Source organism: Centrocercus urophasianus, unplaced genomic scaffold (assembly GCF_019232065.1).
Source record: "Centrocercus urophasianus isolate 14NV4802_14NV808 unplaced genomic scaffold, USGS_Curo_1.0 seq_12, whole genome shotgun sequence".
In the NCBI taxonomy this organism is placed as follows: Eukaryota; Metazoa; Chordata; class Aves; order Galliformes; family Phasianidae; genus Centrocercus; species Centrocercus urophasianus.
In genome coordinates, this window is record NW_024884364.1 from 60,610,853 (window position 1) to 60,629,739 (window position 18,887).

At 42.0% G+C, this 18,887-nt stretch overlaps 1 protein-coding gene across 3 annotated transcripts in view; it reads left to right on the plus strand.

Annotated features, from left to right (window-relative positions):
- The window catches only part of RASA3 (RAS p21 protein activator 3), a 176,286-nt gene that overhangs the window by 102,403 nt on the left and 54,996 nt on the right, over positions 1-18,887 (plus strand). For all 3 annotated transcript variants that reach the window (XM_042810753.1, XM_042810752.1, XM_042810754.1), the window contains exons 4-5: positions 1,376-1,470; positions 17,257-17,333. In XM_042810753.1, coding sequence (XP_042666687.1) covers positions 1,376-1,470; positions 17,257-17,333 — 172 coding nt within the window. The remainder of the gene's footprint in view (positions 1-1,375; positions 1,471-17,256; positions 17,334-18,887) is intronic.

Genomic DNA, 18,887 nt, shown 5'->3' on the forward strand with positions numbered 1-18,887 from the left:
TGCCACACAGTGCAGGGAAGCAGCAGCAGATGGGGGAACCAGGGGGAACTCCATAAGGCAAAGGCCAAAATTTGAGGGAATGGAGAAGCGTAATATCATGATTACTTTGAGACTTACAGAAACTTCTAGATTTCAGACTCTCAAGCTGCATAGATTTAGGGAGCCTTGGAAACCTGTTTTTTACTGTGACTTGTGTCACTTGGCTTATTTTGTCTTGCAGGGTTTGATTGAAGTCTCTATTTCTGCAGCAGAGCAGTGGTTGCAAACTGTATGCAACTGACTCGCTCTAGCAGAAAGGTCTGTTACCAAACCATGCTGCCAAAAAGTGGCTTTCTTGATCCCCTTGAGCATCTGTTGCTGTCCTGGATTCTTTCATTTTGAACGTGGTTCCTCAGGCACTGAGTATGTAGCACCCAACCCAAAGCTGCTTCCAGAGGGCATGTGATCATCAGGCGTGCCATGCTCCGCTTCATATATACAAAGAAAGAAACTTGGAAAAAGTTCTGTTATCCCTCTGAGAGTGCTTTACATAATGCCTGAGAGGCTGGACGAGATGAAAGTTACAGCTTTACATATGTGTTAGCCCCTAGCTTGCATATACATTAGTTCACTGCATGGAACTGGCTTCTGTTGCCATAACTTCCAAAAAAGCAAATTGGATGGCAGTAAGGGGGAGTTGAAAAAGATATGGGGAAAAGCTCCACTGTGTTTTCTCTCTCAACAGTCAGAATTAGTGTGTGAGTGGTAGTACTTGGGTGGCCCTGGGCTGTGGGATATGAGTCCTGCAAGGCTAGAGTGCAGTTGATACGTCTTTTACTGCTTAGAGTGGCAAACTGACTGGGCCTCACGTGCAGATCTGGGAGTCAGCCCTGACGTGGTGTTCCTAGTTGCTGTGCCTCTCCTATGAAAATACAGTAAAATGTTCTTTTCAATAACTGCATGCTTGGAAATTTATTTTGGGATTCTTACAGGCATCTGCATCAAAAATCTCAAACAAACACCTTCCCCATCAACCTCCAACCATTTTTGATCTTTTTCCACCACATGTTTAATTGTCATGTCAAAGTAGTAACATTTTTACTGCAAGCATGCTTGTAAACCCATCCACACAGCACTGTGCTTCCTTTGGTCTGTGATGCGAGTATGATGTTATGAATTTTAAAGTCTTTCACAATATGAAGTGGAAAAAAGTGTTAATCAGAAAGAATTATGTATTGTGCTTAAAAAAAAAATGCCCTGAAGAAGTCTTTCCTTGTTCTGAAGCATTTTTTGAGTAGTCCATTAATCAGTGTTTTAAACCCATTTTTGATGGAAACGTACTTTAGGGGAGCTATAGCGTATCTTAAACTGTGCTTCTCGTTTGTTTTATTTACAGGAAAGGTAGCTATTCAGAAAGAAGATCTGCAGAAGTATCACAACAGAGACACCTGGTTTCAACTCCAGCATGTTGATGCCGATTCGGAAGTACAGGTGAGGTGATCTTGACAAAGGAGTGTTTGTAACAGGGCCATGTAATTGCTTCATGGGCTCCATGGCCCAAGGACAGGTGTGTTGCATCACTGCAAAAGAGAAGTATTGCTTATTGGTATGGTCTGTGTTTCATTGATATTTGCAGCTCGTATGGGGTGTCTGTGCATAGGCTGAATTATGAGTGTGCTTAAGTCAGTGGGGCCAGGATTCTGCTCTTATTTCTGTAGAAATAATTAAAACTTAGTGAACTACCAGGATTACTAATACAAGGAAGAGCGTGGTTATCTGCTAGGTATCAAATAACTTCAGAACTTTATAAATAACTGTTGTAACTGTTGATTCCTTGGGGAGTTGAGCCAGCTTGAAGATAGTGCCTGCACAGATACTATCTTAAAGGATTATATGGGCAGGTTGTCACAGGAATGGCAACAAGTACATCTCAGACAAAAGAAAAAAAAACAAACAACATAAAACAAAAAACCTATTCCTTGCCAGATTTCTGGGCCCTGCTCCAAGCTGTTGGAGTGCTGAAGATAATATCGCTTTACCTCTGCTTCTACTTCTCCCTCTACCTCTACTGAGTTTGGTACTTGCAGACAGTGGTGCACAAAACAACTCCTTTTTTCATTGTAAAAGTTTCTGATTTCTATCACAATGTTAGGTCTTGTGAATACAGTCATTATAACAAAACAAAAAATTAAAGTGCTGTAGCAGAATATTAAGTGTATATAATTCAGTTACTTTACTAATTTTTTTCTATTTAAAAACGACAACATCAACAATGAAACAATAAAAACCAAACCCACTTTTGAACCACAGTGTTCACTTAGGAGCTGAGATATTGTCTGACTTGTGCAACAATCTCCAGTAAATATAATGGGAAATGCTGCTGAGGTAAGCGTGTGCTAGGGTTAGAAATAACGTAATAGTTTTCAGTTTGCACACTGGTCTGCCCATACTAAGTCAAAAAATGGCATACTGAAAATCCTTGCAAAAGGTAGTGTGGTTATGTATAGTGGAGCATATGCAATAGCATATTCAAAGATAGGTTTTCTGTTTATTTGGAGTGACAGATCATAAGCTGTTGTACACATGATGCAAAGAAAGCCTCATAACAGCCTGTTCAGTTTGTAACATTCTCCTGTAGAATATCGATCCTCTTTAATGCCACATTTCGATGCTGATGGTGATGGAAAGGCTTTTAATAGCCTTTTAACATTGAAGTCTATTTCGTTTACCCTTGCCTCCCTTTCTTCTCTACCCCAGAACCTCTTGTGACAGTGACTTTAGAACAATAGGTTTAGTGTTTATTTCCTGCTGGATACAAAAACTTTCCCTATATAATGTATCAGTTGAAAAACACTGATATTTGGATAATCTTCTGCATAGTTTATTTTGGTGTAATGTTTATGCAGAATGGTCTTGAGGAATCTCTGTAGACCCAGGGTACTTTCTAGGACAGCACAGGTAATTTAGACTGTGAGCTGAAATGTTTGCAGCCAGTTTTTGGAGAGAAGAGGAACACGATGTTTGCTGGAAAGCATATTCCCTGTTTTTAATTGTACAGTTTATCACTTCCCCTGTTTCTTTACAAGAGCCCAAGGGTTAAAAGCAATTTCTGCACTCTGTAATAAACATTTATTACAACTAGTTTAAAAATGAATAGCGCTCTGATGGTTTTATCTATTTACTTAATTTTTCCACAGTCTTTTTATTAAGTATTATATTAAGCCTTAATATTAAGTCTTTATATTATATGAGGGCTTTGTGCTTTACGAAACAGTGGGAGCAAATTTGTAAGTATTTTGTAGAAATTTTTATGTACGGGAAGATAGCCAAATGATTGAGTATTTTTGTTTGTGTTTTTTATACTTGCGGTATGTCAGTATACAACCTTCTCCTAAACACTTTTGCATTTATAAGAGAAAAGAGTGTTTGTAATGTTAAATATGCAGTGTTTTCAGTTTTTCTCCCATTTTAAGGAAAATCATTTAAGACATTCTAGGTGATTAACACTTGTAATGACTCATACTAATACTAAAAATCAGAAAGTTATTTTAGTGCGGCAGCTGTAGGTTTATCATTCTAGCAGTTGTTCCCATTGGCCACATATGTAGGGGATAAACACTGAAACGTGCCAGGAAGTGCCTGAATCTTACTTCTCTTTTAGTCAGTCAGCGGCCTTAATACTATTTTCCATGTCATAGAGCACTTTATGGCTATTTAGCTATGCATCAGAGCACTGCATTGAGGCAAGCTACTGTCACTCCCACACTCTGAATAGAGTGAGAACTAAGTGTCAATGAGAGTGTGACCTGCTTGAGGTCATACAAGTCATAGTGATGAATTTAAAACAAACAAAACAAAACAAAAAGACTGGTTTCTAATTTTCTCTAATCATTGGGCCATGATATGACAAAAAGCCTAAGTGTTCATGTACAATTGTTGTTTGCCAAGCCTGAAAATATCCAGGTTTTAAGCACACCAAATAGCAGAATCAGAAATTGCAAACCAGCTTAGAATCAGTGGATTATTAAAATATTAATGACATATTAATGATCTTGGGTGCCTTGGTTCTCAGATGCCCTGCTCTGGGACACGTCCAGCCTTATTTTTGAGAACAGAAGGATTGACTTGAAATTGTGGATAACAGCATTTCTGATGTAAAACTGGTATTTTTAGCTGGCTATCTGCAGTGTGCATAATGAAAATTTTGTTATTGACATGGTTTGGACTTCACTTCTGTGAGTTATGGAAGTGATACAGATTTTGAAACGGAAATACTTCTCTCTGTTTTCAAATATAGGGATTGATATGTGGTAGGAAAATCAATTTCATTTTTTTGCAAATGGAAATGAATGTTGAATTCCAGTGTAATGGAAGTGGAGTGCATTTTTTAAGAGTCACTATCCCTGGAGACGTTCAAGATCCATGCAGATACGGCGCTCTGGCACATGGTTAGTGGGCAAGGTGGTGATGGTGTTGGAGTAGATAATCTTAGTGGTCTTTTCCAACCTTAACAATTCTATGGTACTATTTCCACAATTTTTTCTCAGAATCTACTGCTTCAATTATTCTGATGCTGTAATCAAAATGTTGGTGATAACGTATAACAGCATCAGACACAGCTGCTGAGATATTTAGCTCAGGGCTTTGTGATTAGTCTTACGGTTCTCCAACTCTGCTAATTCTTACTGGCTTACAAAGATGTTTTGTATTGTCAGGAGTCCTTTCTAGTCTTTTTCTTTAGGAGACCTTTCTAGTCTTTTTCACGTCCCTGAACCCTGCATCCCCAAACCTCTATGTGGGGACCAAGGAGGTAAATCCCTCCCCACTGTAAGGGCAGAGCAAGTCCGAGAGTGCCTCCTTAGACTGAATGTATTCAAGTCTATGGGGCCGGATGGCTTGCATCCCAGGGTCCTGAAGGAGCTGGCTGAGGTGGTTGCCGAGCCGCTCTCCATCGTATTTGAGAAGTCGTGGTTGTCAGGTGAGGTCCCGGATGACTGGAGGAAGGGTCACGTCACTCCCATATACAAGAAGGGGAGCAGGGAGGACCCGGGGAACTACAGGCCGGTGAGTCTCACCTCCGTGCCTGGGAAGATCATGGAACGGATCCTCCTGGACAACATGCTCGATCACATAAAGAATGAGCATGTGATCCGAGACAGCCAGCACGGCTTCACCAAAGGAAGGTCATGCCTAACTAATCTTGTGGCCTTCTATGATGGAGTGACGGCATTGGTGGACGAAGGGAAGGCGACTGATGTCATTTACCTGGATCTGAGCAAGGCCTTTGACATGGTCCCCCACCACATCCTCATCTCCAAATTGGAGGGAAGTGGATTTGATGGGTGGACGACCCGATGGATAAGAAACTGGTTGAAAGGCCGCAGACAGAGGGTGGTGGTCAATGGCTCTATGTCCACGTGGAGGCCGGTAACAAGTGGTGTCCCCCAAGGGTCTGTCTTGGGACCGGTGCTCTTTAACATCTTTATTAATGACATCGATGAGGGAATTGAGTGCACCCTCAGCAAGTTTGCTGACGACACCAAGCTGAGTGGTGCGGTTGATACGGTGGAAGGAAGGGATGCCATTCAGAGGGACCTCGACAGGCTGGAGGGCTGGGCTCGGGTGAACCTAATGAGGTTCAACACGGCAAAGTGCAAGGTTTTGCATTTGGGCCGGAGGAACCCCAGGCACCCGTACAGGCTGGGAGGAGTGGTCCTTGAGAGCAGCTCGGCAGAGAAGGACCTGGGGGTCCTGATGGACGAGAGACTGAACATGAGCCAGCAGTGCGCTCTGGCAGCTCGAAAGGCAAATGGGATCCTGGGCTCCATCAGGAGAGGGGTGGTCAGCAGGGACAGGGAGGTGATCGTCCCTCTCTACTCGGCTCTTGTGAGGCCCCATCTGGAGTACTGTGTCCAGGTGTGGAGCCCTCAGTACAAGAAAGACATTGAGATTTTGGAAAGGGTCCAGAGGAGGGCGACTAAGATGATCAGGGGGCTGGAGCACCTCCCCTATGAGGACAGGCTGAGGGAGTTGGGCTTTTTCAGCCTGGAGAAGAGAAGGCTGCGGGGTGACCTCATTGCAGCCTATCAATACCTGAAGGGAACCTACACCCACGAGGGGAGTAAACTCTTCAAAAGGGCTGACAACAGCAGGACTAGGGGAAATGGATCGAAGTTGAAGGAGGGAAGATTTAGGTTGGATGTTAGGGGGAAGTTCTATACAAGGAGAGTGGTTAGGCCCTGGAACGGGCTGCCCAGGGAGGTTGTGGATGCCCCGTCCTTGGATGTGTTTAAGGCCAGGTTGGACAGGGTCCTGGGCAACCTGATCTGAATGTGTGTGTTTGGTGGCCCTGCTAGGTAGGGGGGTTGGAACTACATGATCCTTGAGGTCCCTTCCAACCCGGGTGATTCTGTGATTCTGTGATTCTGTGATTCTGTGAGTCAAGCTAAGACTGATAAGCTTTATGGTAGATGAGAGTGTTACTGACAATTGGACTGCTTAATCATCAGTCTACACAGTTATGAGCACTGCTGTCAGATGCTTTAATGCCACAGCCATTCCTTGCTTCACAGGAAGACGTACCTAAGTTCTGCATGATTGCTCATCTTGAAGGAAAAAAGTGGGCATTGTCCATCTGGGCAAAGAGTGGCTAAAAGGCAGGTTGTCTTACAGCCTGCTGCTGTTCCGTGTGCTGCACACTCCCATGCCAAGTGGTAGAGATGCTCTGCAGCAACTCAGTCCACAGGTGCAGATTAGGCTTTACCAGCCCACATGTCTTTTGTGGCTTTGGTTCATCGTTTGTTTCAACATTCACCATGCTGTCAGCAAACTAGCTAGTTCACTGTGGGCAACATAGTCAGATACACCTAAATTTCCCTTAATTTGAGAAAGTATCTAGCAGCAGCCTTAGAACAAAGTGGTGTGTATTTCAGCAATGGACAGTAATTGCTTTTTGAGGTCAACAGGTTTTTATTCTGGTGGCGAATTGGTGCCCTACAGCTTACTAGCTGTTCTAGCTTCTTATAGCTTTTTAATATCATATTGCATTTCCTTCTGCAGTCCTGTTAGTACGTACTCCAACTGCAGTTCAGATATAACCTGCATGATAAGACTGTTGTGCTGTAGGGAGTTTAAGCTCCTCTGTGAGACAGATTATTGAAGTTAACCAAAATTATAATTGTTTGTCGTATGAGTACGAAGTCACATCTTCTGATGGAGCCTGCTAGCTCCTCATTGGGACACTACAGTGCCTACAACTAAATATGTGTCTCACAGTGCAAGTGCTTGAATGTTTCAGTGGAAATAAAGCAGGTCTTGGACCATTACTGGAAACATTAATATTCTATCTCAGTGCAATAATTAAACCAATGGGGCAGCCTCAGCTGAGAGTGGAAGGATTGACAGCAGAGGACAGAAGTTGGTAAGCTGTTTGCACTCAGTAAAAGCATGGTCTTGCACACTTCCCATACAGTGTGTCTCTGCTAGCTGTTTGTCTTTCAGGACTTGCCGTTTTCTCATTCTCATACATTTTGATAACTGGAAGCAAAAATTTGCTATGCTGCTGGGTGTACGTGTCTCCTGATCCATAAATGATTGCCTTTCTTCCACATGCAGAAGTTTACTTGACAATAACTGATTCACTATTTGCCTGGGGCAGTAGATGACAGGTTCTCCCAGTGGTCCATATGCTCTCAGTAAAGTCTGATCCCAAGCACACATCTGACCTTTCAAAACCAGAAAAGGTCTCTTAGCAGTTTTCTTTTTTTTTTTTTTCCCCCCCCCATGGTAACTTCAGCCCTTCACAGTTCAATCTGTTTTGTGAAGCTTGAACTCTGCAACCCAAATACCCTTTGTGCATATGTAATCAGTGAAATGATTACCCTGCCTGTGGCAGTTGGGTTGAAACTAGATAGATGATCTTTGAGGTCCCTTCCAACCCAAGCCATTCTATGATATGTTTGTATGATAAGAACCAGAGACATTCTAATATCAGAATGCACTAGTGTGTTCCAAACAATATAGTCAGTGTATGTAAGAGGGAGAAAAATACAGGGAGAGTTGCATTCTGACATGTTTTCCTATGCAGGCTCTTGCTTTAAAAAGATCCCATTTTCAAGTGTTCTTTGAGTTGCTTCCTCCACAGCAGTGACAAATGTAGAATGGTCATGTTCTCTTGCAACAGAGTTCTCAGTATTGATGGCAGTGTGTTTTCAAAGCCAGTCATGCTCGAGGTCTTACATAAAATTAGAAGAGGACCTAAAAAAAATAACACAAGTAAAACCTGACATGAAAACTTAAAAATTGCTCATTTCCCTTTCCTTCTCATAAGAGCTTTGATGTGTCTGAAATGTATCTACTGAGTTATTAAAAGTACGTAAGAGGCAGAAAACCAACACTGAGGAAGCAAATTGTCTCGCGTTTTAACCTTCTTGTATTCAAGACCTTGTGTGAAAAATTTAGTGATGTTAAGAAATAATTTCTTCAAACACCGAAAGTCCTTTCCTTGGCTACTACATTAGCATTTTGCTTATCCAGGCCTTTCATTCTGTTGAACTGTGCCTGTTCTTGAGTGTGGAGTAATATAACTATCAGTCAGTGGGCTGTACATTATGAGTGGAAAACATAGGTCATAGGTATAACTGAAGAATACGTATATAATCCTTTTGTAGGTAGAAATCTATGGAAATCACTTTTGTTGCTGAAAATCACTACTGGCTCTGTAATGCTGTATTTTAGATGGAAGAATATATTCAGGGCACAGTGTGCTGCTCAGAAAAACTCTACTCCTTTGTCAGCACCTTCCCATTGAAAGCAGCATCTGTATTCCACGCATCAAGCTTCATGAATGAAATCCTGGCCTTGCCAGGGTGGGAGGCTTGCCACTATTTCAGCAGAGCCAGGATTTCACCACAAGCTTTTGAATTAGCTCTACTAAATTCAGTCCTGTTTGACAGTTGAAGAAGTTGATCCCAGATCATCAGAGGAGGTTGGGGATGTGTTACCATTGCTTTCTTTTGCCCTACTTTCATAATATTGTGGAAGTTGCCATGGTCTTTCCCTGTGTCTGTCTATTTCCTGTTCTATAAAAAGCATTAATTTATATATGCAGAGAGCAAACTGTACTGAACTTGAATGGTTCCAATGTTAATTGTTACTTTTCTGGAGTATATGGGCTCGAAGATAAATGAGGTTAAGCAAATTGTCTTTAGGAGCAACTGTATTAGGGTGATAGCACTCCAGTGACTGATAGAAATGTCTGCTCTGTTGAACAGTGAAGAGCATTGCGTGCCTACTGTCCAACTCTGAAATTAACAGTGTTTGTGTAGATATTTAAATTCTGCTGGCATGAAGATGAGTCACCGACACATTCTGTGCAACCCCACTGTAAGCATGACTGTATGCAAATCTAAAAAGAAGAAGCTGCTTCCAGATTTGGTATCGGCTTTCCACCACAGGCAGGAAATAAATGGGTGTTACCCTCTTTTTAAATGAACAGTGGGTTTTAGATTTCCCCTCTTTCAGTTGTTTTGAAAAGATGTGAAATCTCTGTTTTGATAAAGTGGGAAGATTCTCAAGGCTGCATGCCTACCAGTATAATTATTTCAGAGAACTGAATTGCTTACTGATGTTTAAATGTTTAATAAGAATGTCCATGTTGATAAAAAGGAATGTTTATTAACCTGATCCTGCTTTGTTGCTGTATTGAGTTTACATGTTAGGGGTTTTGAAGCTGTGAGCAGAGCCCAGCAGTGCCCCACGGCTGTCACAGCCAGCTCCAGCTGCTGCAAAGGGAGCCTCCACTGCCAGACCTGAGCCACAAGCAATGCTGGGTGTGCTCTGGGAGAGCAGAGTAAGGAAGGGAGAACTGCTTTTCTACAGCAGCTGGGAGAGGAGTGAGAAATGTGAGGGAAATGGCCCTGTAGGCACCAGGGTCAGTGCAGGAGGAGGGCAGGAGGTGCTCCAGGCATGGAACAGAAGCTCCTGCAGCCCAGGAGAGGCCCTTGGAGGAGCAGGCAGTGGCCCCACAGCCCATGGACACCGTGCTGAGCAGATGTCTATGTGCAGCCAGCCATTGAGGAGTCTGGGGCAGCAGTGGAGGAGGCCCATAGAGAGTCCTGCAGGAGTAGGCCTGAGCTTGGAGCTGCAGCCACTGGAGAGGGGCCTGCAGTGGGGCAAGAGGGCCGGGGGGGCTCTGCCCATGGGGACCCATGTGAAGCAATGCCTTAAGGGTAGGCCCTGTGGTATGGAACCAAGTTACTGAGTGCTGGGGGAGCTGCAGCCTGTGGGAATCCCATGGGGATCAGCTCAGGAGGGACGGAAGCCCTTGTGGAGTAAGGGCACAGTGATCGTGGAGGAGTGGCAGAGACAATGTTGTGGACTGATAGCTGCCTCTATTTCTTTTTCCTCTGAGCTGCTTGAGGGGAGGAGATAGAAGAGGTTGGATAGGGGGAACGTGGTTTTAATCTGCTTATAGTTCTCACTGCTCTAATCTGTTAGGAATAGAAAATAAAATATCTTAATCTCCCTGTGGTGATTCTGTTTTGTCTGTGGTGGTAATTGGTGAGCAATCTCCATGTCCTTCTCCCAAACCTTAGTTTCTTTCCTATTTTCTCTCCCTATTCTTTTAAGGAGGGGGAGTGAGAGAATGATGTGGTGGAATTTAGCTGCCCATCGGGGTGAAACCACAATGGTGACAAGACTTCCTCCCTATGTGGATGTGAGAGCACTGAGTTCAGACTTACCAGCACAGACAGGCAAGACAGTCTATCTGGTTTTGCTCTGTTACTTCTCCAAAGCTAGCCAAGAAACATGGCGTGTGGTACAGAGCACCTACTGATGAATAATAACTTTGCATTGTTTCAAAAAACATACCTGGATTCTCCATCTGCAGAGCACAATTTGTCTGAGGAAAAAAATCAGGTGCCTGATAGTTGCATCATTTATCGTATCAAAGTATTTGAGAGGGACACGACAAATTTCAGGGCTGACAAGTTACAAGATTTTTGGTCATATTCTTCCTTTGGAAAATTGTAAGGGTTAACGCTGTGCCATGTGCAGGTGCTTTGTCAGTTACTGAGTGGTTGTGACGTGCTTGCATTTGTTTGCACATATAGAGACTGACCAGACATCAGTTCTGCTCTGCATAGCAGTTACAAATCCATTCAGTGTTCATTAGATCTGTTATACTTTCATCAGTAACAGTCTGGATTTTATTCCAGAACTTTGTGTGCAGCACTGTGGTCCAACAACCCATCTGAGGTGATCTGGAGCCTGACCCTTACACCTTTCCCAGCTGCCTGCTGTCCTCTGCTAAAGGAGAAGTTTTTACAGCAGCAGATGCAGGCAGCAAAGCAGACAAGCTCACCCTTCTGACCCAGGCATACTTTTGTGTTGTGACCTTAGATTGGGCTGCTCTTTGTATTGCAGAGCTGGATTTACTGAAAGCACAAACTGCACCCTTACTCTTTCTTCCATTACCTCACAGACAGCATTTAATGAGCTGTTAGAAATTGGTAGGTTTTATTGTTTGTTTCTAAGCTTTACCAATGCCAGAAAATGACATCTCAGAAAGCTGCCCAAGAGGGTGTCAAAATGGACTGGATCTAGTTACTTTTGCCTGAAAAAAAATTTGGAAAGACAGATACAGCAATAGTACAGCTCATCCCATCGTTTCCAATGGTCTCTGTGCAAAAGCAAGTTTTTCCAAGGCTCCTTTCTGCAGACTGCTTTCAGTGAAATGCCTAGCAGTGATTTTCCTGTAGCAAGGGAAAGTAAACCAACGTCACAGGGGATGTTACAGTCCTCAATTTACGAGATTCCAAAATAATGAGATGCTAGTATTGGCCACGGGCCAGTTCGTGTCATCTGCTTTGCCTAGCCCTCTCCCACAACCCATTCCTGTTCCATCTCTTCCCTTCTTCATCTTTCAGAGTTGGAATGATACTGCTTGCAGCCATTCTGTACCAGCAGGAGGAAGAGTGAAGATCCAAAGGAGGGTCCCAGTCCCTCTTCCTGTACTTCTGAGCAATGAGCAGGGTTGAGCTGAGCTGCAGAGCTGATCCGATTGAGCTGTGCTGGAATAAGGGTCCCCATGTGAGATAAAGCTTTGAAAACTTCCATGCACACACGCTCTCACTTTAGAGGTGAAAAGTGTGCAACAAAGGTAGACTAGTGAGAACTGGAATGATGGGTGACCATCAGATGTCCAGCAGCCTTGATTGATACATTTTTTACCAGTCTTCTGGTATCTTCTGTTGTTATTTTGCATATGATCCTCATATGTGACGATAGTTGTCTTGGTATTTTATATTCATCCAAGCAAATTTGGATATTTTGTATATTGTTGTTTAGAGTTAGCGATATGTATGTTGTTAACATCTTCACTTTTTAACGGTGAAGTATTTTTGAAGTGTCCCACAGTACAAAAAGAATGCACTTAGTGGAGATGTAGTTGATACTTCCTTGAAGATATGACTTAATGTGTTAGGTTAACTCCTGTTTTCCAAACTTCAGCAGACTGTCAAGAGTACTTTGTGCATTTGCTGGAGCTTAGGAAGCAGCTTAGAGATTCCTAGTATTTGTCAGTGCTGTTTTGTTTTTTTTTTTAACTTTTTCCCTGGATCGCAAAGATCAGACCAAGGTAAAATTGAATTAACTCTCAATCACAGAGCTGTAGGGTGTGAGTTAAATTTCAGCTTAAAATGTGTGCTCATTACTGCACTAAGAAACGTGGTGTGCCAAGCGGTGTGTCCTTCCATCTCCTGCACTGTGGGGATGCTGCCTCTGAGGCCCAGCCTTTGCTAAAAATGTTAAAAGCGCCTCATACCAGCGTGGCAGAACTCTGTCAAAACAATAACCATAGGATAATTTGTAGTTACGTGTTTTCTTTCCTCACTCGACATACTGTGTTTAAGTTAAACCAGAAATTTGCAACTGCTGGAAATGTGATACAGGTAAGTAGTGTCTGTACGCTTCTACTTACTGTACAGCTGTCTTCTGGTGTTTCCGTCTTCGGTAACTTACAGTTACATTCCAAGGAGAAATGAAAGGGTGTAGACAAGCTTTTCCTGTAACGGTAAAAACAGAACTTGGATTCTGTTTTTCTTTCCTTTGCAAGGTTATGATTAGCTTCAGTTTGTTTTTCAGTCATTTGTGTGGTGTATTTCTTGATGCTTGGTAGCATTAACATGACTTGTTAACAAGACTAGAACTTAATTCTGTTATTTTCTTAGGAAAGGCAATCTTTAACAAGCGTGTATTTTTTCTTAGGATGGCCTTTTGAGTGTTTTGTTCATTACTGATTTCCTTTTGAGTGTTCTTTACTTGCCTGCAAGAAATTCAATCTACTGATGACTTCTTTAATCAGGAACTGAAAAATGGAACCTGGCTGGTTCCATTATGGAGTTCTGGATGTGAGTAGGAAGGACATTGACCTATCAACCCACCCATCTATATCATCTTGAGTTTATGAAAAATGAAGTGTTGTTCAGCAATTGAGTTGATACTCCTTCAGCAGCTCGTTCCTTGAAAAAAATCCTACTCTTCCGAATGTGAAGTGTATGCTAATGAATGTAGTTGTTTCTAGGAACATCCTGATGTATTTTCTATGTAAATGTTTTAGTTATTAACACATTCTACTTCAAAGTTGTCAAACCTTCAGATTCTTTTCTGAGTTTGTTTGTTGTAATGAAGGAAAAAAACCCAAACCCTCTTTCTGACAGGACACAGGCTTGGGACTGATCCTGGTTTTAGTCCTTGGATCCATAACAAAGATTGTCTCAGAATCAAGACATGATGCTTCAGGTGCAGAAGGGGGGCTCCATACTTTGTATTCTGCTTCATTGTCTGATTGTTCCTGCTTACAAATGCTGTCATCAGCTGTGGGCACCTAATACAGTTGAAGGTTCTACCTGTTATTATAGTAGTTCTTATAGTAATAAAAAATACAGATATATTTGATATTGTTGATGTTCTGTTGAGTTAAATTGTATGTAAATATATAATCTTTCTGTTTGTTACATTGAGTTCAGTATAGATGATTAGCTGACCTTCTGCTAGGTCTTGATTTTTATAGTACTGATTTATTGCATGGTTTTCTGTCCTCTCTTGGAAAAACATGCTATCTTTGTAAGCCAACAACTAGCATTGTGAGGAAGTAAACTTACTTATGTTTTGTCTAACAGCACTAGTGATTTGACAAAAAGCATGCTGTTTACATAGAAATAACATTTTCTGTGAATTAAGCCTGCAAATAAGTTACGTATTTAAATATATATAATAAGCCTTATTTAAATATACTTACATATTTGAGTTTTTAATTGGAAGTAAGGAAGTTGTCTGGGAATAGTCACAAGGCTGCCAGGCTGAGTGATCTTGTGACCTTCGTTTTGCTATTTGAAGCTTTGAGTCACTTTCTCAGCAGCTGGCCATTTTCTGAGTCTTCTCCAGAGAAAAATGAGAGCTAAAAGAAACACTGGCTTTCAGCCTGGAGGAGGTTGCACTGTATTTTTTCTTAATGTAGTTGGGAAAATGTGTGAAGTGCTGCTTACTCGAGAGCATTTTTGGAGCTTAATTTTGGAAGTAGGCAGCTTCTGTTATAATTACTTAATTTGAGCTGCATCTAGCAAACTGGCACTGTAAACAAGTTTACATTCAGGCTCACTAAAGTGTATGAAAGCATTCTTTATTTCCTGAGAGAGATCAGTCTCGCCTTTAAGTCAGCAGATGTATCTCTGTAAAAGCACTTTACCTTCTTGGCGTTTTTCTACAAGAGGATATTTTCTCTAGAGTTCCTAAATCTCTTTCCATGTCTCTTAACTCTTTCAAAGCTCATTGCTGGTTTCTCTGATGAAGATAATATGGAGGATATCAACAAAGGTGGCAGCAGTGGTTATACAGGTTCATTATCTAAATTTGTTCTCTAGAGCTCCATAGTTTAGCTCTAGTGATAAAAAATGTGGAAGAGAGAGCAGTGAAAAACATTGAAGAACACTGGAAAATAAAGCCAGAAAGCTGTTCTGCGTACTCCATGCACTCAGCCAGCTCTTCTTAGTTCCTGGCACCTGTATGTATGATTGTCTCTGTAGCAGGAAAAAGTTTTAAACAGGTGGATCTAGAAGTGGCCTTATGCATTTGTGCAGGAAATGCTTCCCTTGTTCATGAGGACAGGCTCAGTTTGGGAACGAAATGACATAGGTTGAAGTTTGTGTGCAGTGTAAGGATAAAGGAGGGGATTGATTTCTTCGTTAAAATGGACATGAAAAATCAGGAGTATGAGACACAAGCTCCATGGGATTTCATTTATATAGCTTGGAGGGACCTTGTTTTCTTGTTTTCTGTACGAACAGCAGTGTCATTTGCCATAGGAAAACAAGGAAGCATGAAGTGAATTCAGCATAGTGCAGTAAAACTAGTGTCTAGTAGGGAGTGTATTGAAGGAAGGAAGAAGAGACTTCTGCAGTAATAAATGCTGTTATTCACTGATTTCCTCGGGACAAGCCTTCAGGCACTGGCTTCACAGAGGGAGTGTGAGGCATTGGCACAGGCTGCCCTGGGAGGTGGTGGAGACAGGATACCAGGAGGTGTTCAAAAGACATGGAGATATGGCACTGAGTAATATGGTAGCAAGCATGGTGGTGATGGGCTGACAATTGAACTAGATGAGCTGAGAGTTCTTTTCCAGCCTTTATGGTTCTATGATTCAGAGTTTGTTTGTACTGCTAAACGTAGGAGGGCTGGGAAATGAGCTTGAGCTGAACTTCTGAGTGTCTGTGCCATTTGTTAGTGCACTCCCCGCTCTACTTCCATCTGCTTTCACCAGCTTTCTTCCAGACGAATTTGCTGCAAAGGAGGTGGATCTTAACAACATAATACAAGTAGGGGTCAGGGTTTGATCTTCAGTCACTTCTGTTTTGCAGGATAGGCATCCTTTGGCTGGAGTTCTGGTGATGTGAAAAAAGAGGAGAAGTCAGATCTGGAAGATATTACAAAAGGGTTGGCAATGTGAGTCGAGATAACATTGAGTCAACAATTCCACCTACATTAGAGCTAGTGGGGTACATTTTAGGGTGCTTTGGTAACAAGGGTGGAGTGGAAGTAGTTTTAAAGATGAATGACTCAATTTTGGCCATCATGATAGAAAAAAAGATGATTGGACAACACTGGCATGTCAGAACAGATTAACAACAAAATTTATTTTGTTTACTCTATCCATATATGGTAATAGCTTTTGCCAGTGGAACCAGATGCACGTGTTTTGAAATGTAATAGACCTAATGAGGGTAGTGCAGTCTGTATTTGTGATTTGACTTTATTTTCTTGGCGTGTTAGAGCATCAGATTTTGGCCCAAGTTGCAATAAATTCAGTGTGACAGTTTGGAGTTGAAGACTGTATAGCAAGTTGATGCTATGAATGCTAGTGATGTGATTGACTTTTTTTTTCTCTTTAGTTGCCCTCTGTAATTTTACTGGAACTTGTATCACAATTTTATCTTATTTCTTAATTTTTGGCCCCTTCAGTTTTCCAATGTTTTAATCACAGAATCACAGAATCTCAGAATGGCCCGGATTGGAAGAGAGCTCAAGGATCATGAAGCTCCAACCCCCCTGCCACATGCAAGGCCACCAACCTCCCCATTTAACACTAGACCAGGCTGCCCAGGGCCCCATCCAACCTGGCTTTGAACACCTCCAGGGACGGGGCATCCACAACCTCTGTGGGCAGCCTGTTCCAGCACCTCACTGCTCTCTCTGTAAAGAACTTCCCCCTGACATTCAGCCTAAATCTTCCCTCCCTCAATTTAAAAATAATTTCCCCTTGTCCTGCAGTTATCTACCCTTTCAAAGAATTGACCCCCCTCCTGTTCATAGGCTCCATTTAGGTGCAGAAATTTATAACAATTTATAACACACTGATGTGATACCTTTTCAGTGATTGTGCTGGAGATCTTTGTTTGATATTTAAAATGCTAAATACAAATAAAGCTATGACAAAATATTTTGTCTCCGAATCGCAGACACACCATTTCCCTCAGTTAGTAAAACACACAGAAATAAAAAAGGGTGGGGTGGAAATGAAGGATGATGCACTGAAATCAAGTGAAGTGGCTGTAGAACTGGATTCCTTAAGAAATAAAATATGTCAGCTGCACAACTGTTAACTGATCTTTAAACCTCTCCTGGAATTGCTTGTGTTAACCAACTCGTTTTGCTTCCAGTTGGAATGGTGTGGCTGGGTACGCACATGATTTTTCACGCGTCATTTTTTGTCGGTTTCAGGGAAAGGTCCACCTGGAGCTGAGACTGAGCGAAGTCATAACAGACACCGGTGTCGTCTGCCATAAGCTCGCAACACGGTAGGACTTAAAGCTATGAGGAAACATACTTACATACAGTATGCAGCGGTTCATTTTAGAATCGTTTGGGGAATCGTGGCATGGACTGGAAATTCGACGTTCTTAGGGTCAGATCTTAGTTACGGCTTTGTTAATCAGCAATATTCATATGAATTTTTTTACAGGATGAGATTTTTTTTGTTCTCCTTTTCTGCATGTAATTGACATGATTTTCTTCCTAACACTTTAAATGTTAATAAATCAGTTAGTCATTTTAGAAATCGTAAAAACACATCCAAGGCTAATATCCTTCTGATTTGCATTTTAAGGGTGTTACTAGTTAAGTGAAGTTGTAGCGTGGCTTATGTGGTAACAGGGTGTTACAAAGCTGACTCAACAAACAAAAGTCTGCCGTCAGTTATTAAAGCAGTCTCAGAATCTCACTTAAATTACGTGAAACCTAGGACTCAAATAGACATCAAGATTTTGCCTTCATACGAGGAGTCAGAAGGCCATTGCCCAATGACCGTAACAGACCTTTCAGACGGTTGCTTCAGGAGCAGTGGCAGTACTGGTTGGCTTCTGTCAGAAATCTACCTTGTGTTCTGTGTGTGGCAGAATGTCATCAAAATTGAAGTGTTAGTATCATACATTTCCAGCTGCTTGGTAATTATTTCAATAGAGAAATGCTCTGCTAGTGAAATTGTGACCAACCTTATTTTCAGACCAATATTTGACATTTCTTTGTTGTTGCCTCTGCAAAGGCTTTGCTTAGAAAGATACAGTAGTCTTTGCAGCTGGGATCTATTAACAAATGCAGGTGTTCCAGGAGGTTGATCTCCATCCTTCTAGGCTCACGTGAACATACGGAGTTTGTGATCTTGTATGCCTGTGTATGTCTTTTCTAGGCACATAGTCCCTACCAAAGCTCTGTGAGTAGGCATTTTTGAAATCTTCTGCTCTGTAGTCTGCCAGTTAAAAAAAAAAAAAACATAAAAATCTAATGAAGCATGGTAAAATTTGCTGTGTAGGCACTGATCTCCAGGGCTTTTACTAACACAAACCACTTGAACAGAGCTGTACCTCTTTGAGGTCTAAAGTTGCCATGTCAGTATAGCTGTACATCATGTTGAAGGCCCCAGCCTTCATTTAACTACTGCTTGAGGACTCTTTTTTGTGTCTTTTGCCATTTTATAATTTGAATATGGCCAAGTCATGGTGTTTCTGAGAAACTGGGTTTCAAACCTGAGACTATTGTGTCCTAGGCTGGCATCTTTTGCTGAAGCGTTATTTCTGTTGTCATAGATCCTAGGGCTTCGCAGGGGAGGGGGAAATGAAAAGTGGAAAAGGATGGTTTGTTGTCCTACTGCACTGTCTGTCACCTGTATGAGGGCAGGTGTGTATATGGGTGTTTGGACCAGTGAGCTTATCACTACACTTGGACTGTTCCTCACAGCAGGCCCAGAGGATAGTGTGCCTAGAGAGGGAAAAGGAGCAGAATTGTTCCAGTTATCAGTTTCATTTGCTTTAGTCTTTCTGGAAGTGAGCAGAGCGCTCTTATGTGGTGCAGTGCAG